At 45.0% G+C, this 12,838-nt stretch overlaps 1 protein-coding gene across 1 annotated transcript in view; it reads left to right on the top strand.

Annotated features, from left to right (window-relative positions):
* Nucleotides 1–12,838, top strand: part of LOC135821739 (leucine-rich repeat-containing protein 15-like) — a 120,944-nt gene that overhangs the window by 95,093 nt on the left and 13,013 nt on the right. The window contains exon 9 of the mRNA XM_065334737.1: nucleotides 651–722. Coding sequence (XP_065190809.1) covers nucleotides 651–722 — 72 coding nt within the window. The remainder of the gene's footprint in view (nucleotides 1–650; nucleotides 723–12,838) is intronic.

Genomic DNA, 12,838 nt, shown 5'->3' with positions numbered 1-12,838 from the left:
TTCGGCGCCACCATACTTCACCAACTCAGCATTTACCCCATCCGGGCCTGGTGCGCTGCCATTATTGAGGCACCCGATGCACGTTTCTAGTTCTGCTGCTGTTATTGGACGCTGCAGAGGCCTCGGCTTTCCCTCAAATGGGTCGATAGGCTTCTCACTGTTGCGATTGAATTGCGTGCTGAAGTGCGTTCTGATGATATTCAGGGATTCTTCGGCGTTTCCAACAATTCCAACAACGAGTCAAGAGCTGCGACAATGGAGGTGACAAAAAAAGACGCGACATTCCAACAGTCAGCAATCGGCTATCAAGAGTCATCTGTCCGTTAGTGATAGTTGTCGTGAGTTGTGCAGAGATGATGTTTTCTTAGTTTTGGCCCGTGGCAGATTCGTATTACATTTGACTGTTTTGGAAGCGTTATACCCTAACCCTAATCCTAACCCTAAACAATCAGTTTTTGCGATAACATTGCATGACACTGACCGAATAGTTGTTATGAACGCATATTGTTGGTCTGAAAATTTAGGGTTTTCATATTTTGGCATTAAATGCCAAATTATGAAAACCCTAAATTTCCCAGTCAATCGACATTTAGACACAATTTCAAACATTCACAATTTCAAACATTGTTTCATACTTTTTCCTTGTCCAGGAGTTTGGTTGATCTTCCCCTCCCCTATCTTCCCTCTGGAGTGCCTCGATACACACCTCAATTACAATATATGTAAGTCTTGCCTGACGAACAATAAGACTCCCATTCTTGTTCCACATATATTGGCACGCACAGAGACATGAACAGGAACAGCAACAACACACAAAGTGAAGGGTAGTTGGCCGAAGCCAGATGTGAACCGGATATTGAGTGAGGTATGGAAGCAGAGACTGAGAACGGAGTGTCTCAGATAGAATAGGTGTGACGGTGGATAGCAGAAATAGGCCATGATGCAGAACCACTTGGAACCGTCAGATTAATTTTCCTGGACCGAGCCAGCCGGGAAAAAACCCTCGCGCTGACGGGCGCAATTGTGAGCGAAAAAAACCGGGTGTATATCTCCAATGCCGATTAGGCATCATGTAGGCATGGCAAGCACATCTTGGCAAAAAGTGATAAAAAAGCAATGGAAATATGAACAGAAATAATAAAGAACACAACAGATGAGCACTTGACATTCCGTCAGCAAGTTGATGCACTCCGAAAAAAGGTCAGTGCAAAAGTGAATGCATTTCGGCACTGCCGCACCTTTTTGACCAATGCAGCCAGACACATATTTTATCTCTCTTTTGTTCAGTCTACACTGGAATATGCAAGCAATGCTTATGTACACAGTCTGCGACAACATGAATATGATTTTCTCACCCGCATATTTCGCCGTTCATTGCGTACTGTATTTGGCTATCCACCCACCCCAGGTGTCCAGTGTATTCTGTCTCGAAACAACCTCAACCATCCCTATCCGCTTCTCCCTTAACCCTTTGTGGGTCTTACTCAATGTATGTGAGGGGTGGTCACGCAAACACGCGTACAAACAACGAGCCATAACTCGAGTTCTCTGAGTTGTAGGTATGGGTAAACTATATATTTTCAAAATCTGTATGCCTGGACGAGTCTAGAAAACACAAATATGACTATGTCCAGGCAAGGGTATGACCCGTGGTAGCCCTTCAAGTTGAGAGAAAATACAATTGCGAACAAAAAAACACAAAAATCACAGCACGAAGTGCATACCAAGTTCGTGATGGAGCCGAAGTCCTATGATAAACAATCAGGTAAGCGCTACGTCTTGGTGAAGAATATATGCTCCTAATTCCGTCCTTGAACTCCAAAACCTCGCCATCGGCGATGCACCAGCAGCAACAGTTCCACAATATCACAATTTTGGTTCGTTCACCTCAGCGCCGCTCGCGTCAGATTCACTCTCGTTCAGATGAGTACTCAGGCGCGATGTCACGCGTGCCGTGATTCTCACGGCCAGGCGAATCAGCTGATCGCACCTGACAAGTCTATGTAAGAGTTGCTGTTGCTGTGCTTCCTCGCTGGTTGGTAAATTTGATTTCTTCATTCGGGGACGATTTATTTGAGCTAGGAGGACTCAACGGAGCTCTCTTTCTCACGACATTACACTGGAAATCCTCCAGGGACATCCAGCCTAGACTGGTGCCGTCAGTGTCCTCATAAAGCTTTTCTGACACGGCCTCAAGAGATGCACTCCCATTCTCGAAATGCGCGCATGGCGGATGGTCGTCTTTTCCAATTTCACCAGACTTCAGTCGATCGATACTGCAAAAATTTGTATGGTAAGTATGATTGTTTTTTACACCGTTGGAAAGCCTTGGACCTCAGCTACGAGTGGAGCACCATTTTAGTTGTCTCCAAGCAACAAAACTCAAAGAAAATGCGATTTTCCTGTAAGGGTCACATACGACCCGTACGCTTATGTGAGACCCATAAAGGGTTAAACTGTATCTTCTTGTATTCAGATGCGTTCATTCTTCTACCAGCTCACTTCTGTGTCGCCTTTTCTGCCTTCATGCCAACTCTGAGGCACGTAGCCGCACCTACACAAGGTCTCAAGTCTCGCTTGGACTTGTACTGCCACGAACCTCCTCTCGATTTGGTTACTCCTCTCTTTCTTATTTAGCCTCTGACCGCTGGAACTCAGTTCCGGCATCGGTCTGCCTTGCTACTTTACCAAGTCAATTTCGTATCGTAATCCTAGATGGGTACCCCGTAAGGAGACCATACGTCTGTGGGGACTGCCCTAGAGAAATATGAATAAATACGCATCTATTATTGCATGATTATGAGGGCAATAATAGATTTATCACGACATAGCATACCTAACCCGTTTTATCTGTGTTTACGGGAAGAAAGGAATACTATTGTTATAGTAGATTGCATGTACATATGCCGTTTACTTTGGACATTACTTCTCTATGAACAGAAGTTTTCAGTTGTCACTTGTGGTATGTTCCCCAAGTTCTTTGACTGAGAATCTGACAGTGTGGGTTCAAATCCCAACATTTGGCTTCAGATTTTTCTTCTTTCAGTTCTGATTTTTTACTAAGTTGAGGAAAATTTTTAAGTGGTCAATAATAAGTGGTCGATATAAGCGGTCAATATATATTTGACTGCTTAGGTCACACTGAGGGAAAATTTGAAAATAATCCGTGGTTACCATGGATAGTTGCCGCTGAGCGGGAGATTTGAGAGATTTAATCCACTCGATAAAAATCAGCTCGAAGCCCCGCTTTTCAGCCGAAGATTATAATCATCCGCGGCTTCCACTGGATTTCTTTGAGTTTCCTTGTTTTTTATTGCGTTATGAAGTGGAGCGATACTCTAGAGGCTGTGCTGATGCAGCTCTGGCCCAGGAGCGGGGCTGACAGGCTGCCAGAAGCGAGTGGTGACAAAAAATTGCTCGCGTGAGTGAGATTTTTTCATTGTGCGTATGCAGTGTGGCCGCGATGCAAAGCAGAACAAATTATTCCCGGTGTATAATCTGAGGATTGTTCCCTCAATGTGACCGGCCCCTTAGGGCCTGGTCAGACTGCGGCAAAATCGAAATAATCCTGGGATTATAATCCGAATCTCCAAAGTAACTTGCCGCCAGAGCGGCAAAATCGAGAGTTAACACTCCAAAAAAGAAGCTAGACCACGCTTTTCCGCTCTAAACAGGAGTTGACGGTGATACCACGGCTGTTTTTCGCGAAATTTGGACTTTTAACAAGATGGCAACCGGAAGTTTCGATTGGGCTGGATCGGCAAGAAAATTTGAATTTTCAAATTCCCAGCAGGCGATTTCGCTGTGGTTTTCGCTCGATTTAGAAAGCTTCCAGGCCAGGTTTACCCGGAAACAGGTATTCCGTGTTCCTCTTGAGACTAGCTTTCCGCTGGTACCTCACATGCCCAACTTCCTCGCAGGAACAGTTTGTTCCGCGTTGCACAAGTCAAGCCTTCTTTCTCGCTCGTTGCTTGATTCATCGTTGACATGTCTGCGTCAAGAAGCCCTTTCAGAAGTTTTCCCAGTCTAGCTTTCAGTTTTCCCAGGTAGAGGACTATCTTCTGGCTATCTTCACCAAGTTTTATCACGTCCCGTGCGCAAACTTCAGCTCCCGTGCGTGCGGTGCTGAGCTACCTTTTCATGCGATTTAGGGGACAGATGGCATGGCCCTGGAGTCGCTGTTGAGTCCAGGAGGCCAAGGCCTGGTGGAAACTGCCCAACAGACACGTGGGGTATTGCTGAGAAAGGCAGCAAGCACACAGATAGCCCCGAAATTGTGATGTAGATCCAATTGTGCGTTTGTTCGAGTGCATATCGGCAAATTTGAAAGTTGCACCCGTGATCCCGACGAGGAGAAGCTGAAAATCAGTGCGTGCGTCAATATCCAGACTACCAGGGATATCTTGGAGAGGTTCGAAAAGGTCAGGATGCCGGTTGACCATGGCAGGAGTTCCTTTACCTTCCTTCTCCCTGAGATTGTCTGGATATTGAGTATTTTGTTCGAGCGCTTTCAAATAATAAATCCTGGTTTGACTTGCGAAATCGTGGAACCACACGGAGAGCAAACTCCCCTTGTATTCAGGAGGTTTATACCGTGTTACGTAAATCGCACTAAACGACGCCATATTGTTAAATGTCCGTGCGCGAACAGCCGTGATATGCCATTGACGCTGACATTCACTGATTCTTTCATCTCGATATTGAGGAGCTAATTGGCCACGGACAACGACAAAACTCATAAGGATGGTTGCAAGGATTGCACTGAAGGTGTTGGCGATCCCCAAGGTGAAGGAATTTGACGTCGTTCGTGGAGATTACCACTTGACGATCGAAATGAATTTTGAATTTTCATTCTCCCCACATGTGGAGTGTGATCGCGATTCAAATTCTGGACGCTTTTCTTTTTTCGTCAGGCACTGGAAAGTTGCCGCAGTCTGACCAGGCCCTAAGGGATCACAAGTTTCTGTGGGGGTCAATAATAAGAGAGTGATAATATACACACGATCACAAGTTTCTGTGGGGGTCAATAATAAGAGAGTGATAATATACTTTATCACTCTCTTATTATTGACCCCCACAGAAACTTGTGATCTCTAAGCGGTCAAATATCAGCATAATATATTGACCACTTAGCCCGAGGACTTAGAACTTTTTCCTCCACTTAGAAAATAATCAGAACTGAAAGAAGAAAAATCTGAAGCCAAATGTTTGGATTCGAACCCAAACTGTCAGATTCTCAGTCAAAGACCTTGGGGAACATACTACAAGTGACAACTGAAAACGTCTGTTTATAGAGAAGTAATGTCCAATGTAAACGGCATATGTACATACCATGTACTATTACAATAGTATTCCTTTCTTCCTATAAAAACAGCTAAAAAAGTTTAGGTATGCTATGTCGTGATAAGTCTATTATTGCCTTCATAATCGGTCAATTTATGAAATATAATGACCTCCTTAATCGTGGAATAATACTTCCTCCGTTAACAAAAACTTCGTGATGGATTTTAAATTTTTGATGGATATGAAAACGCTTAGCACAGGTCAAGAACAGTTTGTATCGACTGCAAATCACTGGACGAAGGTCAATCAGCCTATGTACAGCGTCCTTACAAGAGAAACTGTTGGCAGAAAGAGCAGAGAGTTCAGTTTGCGTCGCTTTCGCTCGACTCATTTATGAGCTGCGTCGCTGTCGTCATCTGCTGCACACGAGTCGCCGTCTGCTGCACTCGAGTCGTCATCTCTCTCGAGTTGTTGTTTAGCTCGTTCAGCCTTGTCTTGGCTTCTTTGATCACACTCCGCTGACCTTGATGTCACTGTCATACAAGTAAGTTGGCTTTCGAGCTGCTTGATCCGCCGCGATGGCTATTACTCGTTTCCACGAGGGAGTCGTGAAAAATATTTTACGAATACCTGGTTTCATCTTCACTCTCCAGAATTCCCCGAAACGAGGAGTAAAGGCACAGCCAAACTGATTCCATTTTCTCTAATGGATCCCCCTGCCAGCACTGAATGGCAGCGGCGAGCAAGTCCAGTCGACTTTGTTTAGCCATGAGACTCGCATCGGACTGCAGACTCCTGAAAGAATGCATGGTCATCAGCATTCGAATCTGGGCTTTGCGCAGGTTGAACAAGAACTTGAGTTCTTACATGACACGTGATCGTAGCCGGGGCCATGGCCAATAGGCGATCTTCCCGCCGCGGGCATAATCAGGCCATCAGGACCGTTTGACGTCATTTTCGGGAGTTTCAGGACCGTTTGACGTCATTTCGGGAATGTTCGGACCGTTTGACGTCATTTCGGGAATAATTGTTCGACCTTTCGACCTTTGACCTTCCCTAATATGTTGCTTCGCGCTGTAAGAAATCAAATCAAGCACGCTCTGTCTGTCAGGATGGCTGAATCTTACCCTTGCCTGAAGCCCTCGGGCCTACGGCCCTTGGGCTGCAGGCTCGGGCAAGACTCAGCCATCATGACCTCCTGAGCGTGCTGGATTACATACTTCAGAATTTTTTTCATTGAAAACATTGAATTTGTTTTCAATCACTTGTGCGACTGTTGATGCAAAAGTGACTGATGTGACGCAAGAATGCCAAGTGCCGTGGATCACGGCTCACGAGATTTCAGAGTCACCTTCGTCAAGTGCGCTTGTTACTCGCCTTGAACGCCCGGTCGTTGGTCTGGAAGTGATCACACTTGTGTTGTTACTGCGCTCAAGTCACACGCTGACCGTGTTGTAGGCCTACGAACCGGAACTTTCCCTGACCATGTAGGTCGAAGACCAGTGAAATGATGATGAAATCACATTCTTTATGACGTAAGAAATCCCTCATGCAGTTAACGCGACAAGTGCGTGTAGCCAGTGCTGCTCGCGTGCCAGCCAACACAAAGCGACCGAGCTAGCAGCTTTTGTCGAGCATCGACATGAAAACAAGGGACTTTTACTGTTGGACTATGTTCGGAATTGCAGGAGGTAAGTGTGAAAGACGAATAACTCTCCATGCTGTACGGGGCATATTTCAACGGCTTGCTGCCATTGCAACACTCCTACGTCCTAGGACAGTTTGTGGGGGTTCTCAGCAGTTCAAGCAGGAAATGCAGCGCATCTTACCTCTGCCATCATGGTCTGTTCCGAGTAGCGTTCCAGGCACGTTCACGATCGATGGCCGAGTGTCGTGATCCAGGAAGCGTCATCCTACGTCACAGAGTACGAGTTCTCACCATGCATCTTGCAATAAAATAAATCAAAAACTGCGCTCAGGCCTTCAGTCACTTTTGCATCAACAGTCGCACAAATAATTATTGGTGGCGCGAGGACAAGCTTGTCGTTTGGAGTGACAATTGATCGCCGCTGCGTTTCCTTGTCAGAGTCAACAATACACTTTGTTCTGCGGCCTTGGGAGTAGTGTTGGAGTAAAATGACGTAGGTTGAGCGATCGCTCCGCGAAACATACTTTTTGAAATTCTCTTCATAGTATATCTTCGACCATTGAAATTTCGAATTTCTTCAAAAAAAGTGCTGAGAGGGGTGGCTTGCAACCTCGATATGGCTTGTTCCAGGCATGCTTTGGAGCCATCTTCTGTTGAAGTAGTGGCGGGGATCTGCCCAGCAACTGCTACAAGAAAAAAATGATTCGATCTGAGAAAGGGTGAGACCGAGAATCTCGGTTGAATATTGAGTAATTCAAGCCTTTTCACGACGAAGATGGAGTTCATTTTGGAGATGGACGTCGCGGCAAAGGACACGGTGTCCGACTTCTGGCGTTTGGTGAAGCCAGGGATCATTTGTCCAGTCAGGTCGGCAGCCTAACCGTCGGTAAGCTTGTGTTTGGATCCCGTTCTGCTTGATGTGGCAGATCACAAACAATTTGATATCGCACAAATTGATCTCAGCATCGTGTGTACGGTATTATATTCAGAAAATCCCAGAGTGTCTCTGTATGGCCGTCCTATGCCACGAGAAACTCCAATCAGGCTCCTATGTCCTCTGCCTTCATGATTGAATGTCCACTTCGTTTGAACAACGAACACAACAATCGAGGACGGCTTTGCAATGAAAAATACAGCTATACTGGAGTATAGTATCATGTTACAGTGATGGAGAGTTACTCTTAACTCGTATCCATATGTCTTTTTCTCTTCCACATTTATTTATGGCTCACCATCCGAGTTTCAAATTATTATTATTATTTGAATGTAGGACGGAGGCAGAAAATATTAAAAAAAATGTATTATCTACGCATGCATCTACGCAAGAGTCACCACCAGCCAATTAGGACATGTGTCAAAGTATTGAACGTTTTCGTTCCCTTCTTGTAAAAATACTACAGGGAATGATGGAGGTCACTACGTTTTTGTCACTTATTGGATTTGCATGCTGTTTTTCTTGATTCTTCACATCTATTTTTCGTGTCACTTCTACCCATAATTGGAGTGATATCTTTCTGAGCTTCTTTTCCTTATAGTTGTAGTCTTTTAGCTTATTTCCATCATTCCCTGTAGCATTTTGACAAGAAGGGAACGAAAACGTGCAATACTTTGACACATGTCCTAATTTGCTGGTGGTGACTCTTGCGTAGATGCATGCATAGATAATACATTTTTGTATTATTATTTGAGCCAGGGACTATAGAAACCGCCCTAAGACGTTTGATATCAAAATCAAGTTATGACGTTTCAAAGTCACGCGACTCAAAGTTACGCGAAGCGCAGAACTCGTCACTTTTGTTTTGACAAGACTCAAGAGCTGTCCTCTTGTTAGGTGTTCCGGGGAAGGATTCTGAGCTCGAGCGACTGTCGAGTAACTCATGAGGCTCCACTTACTGTGATTGATTATGGCTACAACATCTAGTAGACGACGCAGCTCGATTCTGTGATGAGAAGGCGCTTGAATCGGACGACGAGAATTTTTACGGATTCAGCGCTGGCACCCGCGAGTCGTCCGCGAGCGATTCCGACACCGATGCTGACAGCGACGGCGATGATATGCCACCTAAGAAGAAGACGTATGGAGTCACAGCAAGCTCGAGTGCTGCTAGTGTTGTGTCGAAAACGCCAATCCCCGACAGCTCGGAAATTTCAAACGCGGAGAGTGACACCGACTACTCGGAATCGGATGACGAACCAGATACCCCCGCACCTGAGCCACCGACGACGGAGCAGGTGAAGCGTGGTCTCCTCGGACATACGCGATGGGATAATTGAGAGAGGCTGTGGATGCAAGTCAAAGAATCATTGGAAAGTCATCCCAGAGCAGCAGCTCGAGGACTACATATTTGAAGTTTCTAAACTGCGAGAATCGAAAAAGCGCTTCAACAGTTCAAGCAGTTTGTTCTGGGCGCACTGACTGGAAGCATGCGAAAGTCGATAACTGGTGGTTGTGATCGACCTTTCTATTTCCGCTATCATGTACGTGGTTATGAAAGACGTGTTCATGGCAATTCATGCTGTTGGAAGTCATGTAATGAAGCGCCTTCAAAAAAGGCAAACAAAGGAGTCGTTCAACGGGCACAACATGGCTTGACTGGGAGAACACCAGAGCACTTGGCCATTTCAGCAGACATAGAGCAGGATGTAGTGCAGTTTATTTAGTCATAATTATGCTAACATGTACGGTCTACCTCAACCTGCAGCGGAGCGAGGTCGTGCTGAGGACCCTCCAGTATACTTACCAGCATCCGAGAACAAGAAGTCTGCATACAACATCTACACCAAGACCGTCACACAGTATTCGCCTGTTCATTACAGGTCATTTTGCCACATTTGGAGGAGACAGGCAGCACATATCAAAGTGATGAAGCCAAGGACAGACATATGCGCACTGTGTGACAATCTGCGGTACAAAATTCTTGTCGCCCGTACAGAGGAAGAGACGGAATGTAGTGTCCAGGCGCTGCGTTCGCACACATCGCTAGCACAAGAGGAGCGGCAGTACTACCGAGATTTAGTGGACGGCGCGCAGGCGTCACTGGATGAAGCTGAGGGCATAGTTCACTATACATTTGAACTGCCTAACTAGCAAGAATGAAGGTATACAAAGAACATTACATACTGTGTACATAAATTTGCTCTTTATCGCTCAATTGATATGCCATTATTAAATAGGTGGTTAGGCACATTTACCATCGCAGATCAACTTGAAATTTTGTTTGAGCACATTACCATACCGTACCAACATTTTGAGAGAAAAAAAATTCCGCCAAAAAAGTGCCATAGGGTGGTTTCTGTAGTCCCTGGCTCATTTATATCTTTTTTTTTACAAGAGGTCGGAGGCGGATAATACTTTAATAACGAAGGTACGTGTTGGGTCGTAAGTATCCACGGTCCAGCTGAGAACAGCGTGAAAGATGGTGAAAGATCGACACGTAAACCACCGAAATTGACAAAGGATCTGTCTCCGTCGGGAAGGGTTACGCGAAGCCAAGTAAAAATACGGACTGGTGAGGACGCACGTACAACGACAACGGAAGTGACAACAACAGTCAATATTCGAAACCGCGGTAGACCGTGAAAACGAACCTCAATATCGAACACCGGACAAGTTGGAGTAAGAAGCTCAATAGAAATCCGCAATGGAGGAGACTTAGCTGAAAGGACACTGGGCATCGCGCACACAACGGCCAGTGTCAGAAAACGTGCAAGGCCGCGGAAAAGCAAAGAGACGGATAGTGGTGATGCCGCGAAGAGGCGAGATGACGGGACATTGGAGGAGACAACACCCAACGGAGCTAAGAATCGCACTTCGTCAATCAAGCAACATCTGTCAGCCAGGTACCGATTGTCGTGAGTTGTACAGTGATAATGTGTTCTCAATATTGTCACATGGTAGATGTGCGTTGCATCTGGCTGTGTTAGAAGCTTTGTATATCCGTAAATTAGATCCTGAACTTTGCGTACAGAAAGAAAATGTGTTGTCGCTACAATTGTTTGGTGTTACTCCTCGTCGAGGTGTTAACAATGTAACTTAATTTGCTCACTATGTTCTTGTCACTATTATTATTTCCTTCGAGTTTTGTGTCGTGCTGAAATTGATAATTTTCCACCTTGTCACGAGTGTTGTTATCTCATATCTTTACGCTATATAAGTTTAGTCTTTCCAACTTGAGCCATTCCCTGTAAAATCCTTGATGAGAAGGGACCGAAAACGTTCGGATACTTTGACAAGTGCCTTATTTTGACTGGATGTGTGTTTGCGTGGATACTTACGAACCAACACGTACCTCCGTTATTAAATTATTATTATTATTATTTTACGAAGTCGCAACCACTACTTCGTATTATTATTATTAGTATTATTAACTGGTTTGAGGGAAAGAGACAAACGGGAAAAGTCTGAAGAAAAAATTGACTGTCACCACCAGGATTATTATTATTATTATTTTATGAAAGGATTGGGAGAACTTCAAATTCAAAGGAACAGTAGGGGAAGTGAACTGCCCAAAAAGAGAAAAAAACGCCAGACCCACCAGGACTCGAACCTGGGACCCTGCTTGTCATGAGCAATGCTCTAACTACTGAGCTATGGGACCGGGCTGAACCTAGAAGGCGCTGACAAGTTTTTCACTCCAAAGGCAGCTCACAACACGTGCCACACATACTGATGGCACTTGGGTCTTTTTCCCTCCCCCAGGGGACCAACCACGGGCAGTTTCTGGAAACTACCAGAAGTGAAAGAGAGTGATACATTTATGAAAGGATTGGGAGAACTTCAAATTCAAAGGAACAGTAGGGGAAGTGATTTGCCTGCCTCTTTTCAGGCAGTTCACTTCCCTACTGTTCCTTTGAATTTGAAGTTCTCCCAATCACAATCTGACTAAAGAAGTCAGGAAAAGAAGCGACAATAAGGAACACACCAGCTGCCATATTTGCAACTGAAAATGTTTCGCGAGAAATCATTTCTCGCCTATCTCGCTGCGCTCGGCCGGCGAGAAATACAGCTAAGGTACTACTTCGCTTTATTTCCTGATTCAGCCATTTGCTCTTCCTCAAAGGATCTCTGCACACCTGGGATAGTGCGTAGGCTGCAGTTGCTGTTTAGGATAGCCATCGGAAGTTGCCCCACTATTGTGGCTGTGGAGTATGCAAGATAAGTAGCAAAGGATACTACTGTCGATGATGAGGAGTATGAGCGTCATTTACTTTGTTTGTGAAGGTGTTTTATCATAAGCAGATCAAGACTTTGCAGTGTGTTGCAAATTCCTTTAGGAGGACGCATAGCGTCTTTCGGCTCAAACCCACAAAGTATTAATTTTCACACATATAAGTTCATACATTTCTTATAAATCTAATTTGGAAATTCATGGGCACATGAGCAAGATGATGCAACCTCTGCCTAGAAGAAAATCTCCAGATGATCACTGCAGACAATACCACACTACTGAATTGTATGAGTGAGCTTGTATGTAAATGACACGTCAACAAATTCCTACTCAAGTACGCCAGTGCAACCATGACATAATCACAGGTGTGCAACCACGCCAATACAGCATATTCACACTATGTACACATACACACAATCATGTTCATGCACATACACACTTGTGCGCACTTGCAAAACAAACATACTGTGATTTGATCTGAAGCGAGCATACTCGCGTGAGCCTATAGCCCTCACCAATGGCAATATCGTAGAGAATTGAAGGGGAAAGCTGTGCGAAAACTGAATTGTGCAACACCGGATGCCGATACATAATGTTGCTTCTCATGCATGACACTATTGTGGACGAGTTGATTTTAATAAAAAGTAGTTTCACACGACGTACGTTTCGCGTATTGTTAGTGGCGGCTCACCAGGTGTGCAAAATTGAACTCGGATAATGAGCCGGAATGAAATGTAAA

Source organism: Sycon ciliatum, chromosome 7 (genome assembly GCF_964019385.1).
Source record: "Sycon ciliatum chromosome 7, ocSycCili1.1, whole genome shotgun sequence".
Taxonomy (NCBI): Eukaryota; Metazoa; Porifera; class Calcarea; order Leucosolenida; family Sycettidae; genus Sycon; species Sycon ciliatum.
Note: the sequence above shows the minus strand (reverse complement) of the source record. Positions and strands in the feature narration are given on the sequence as shown.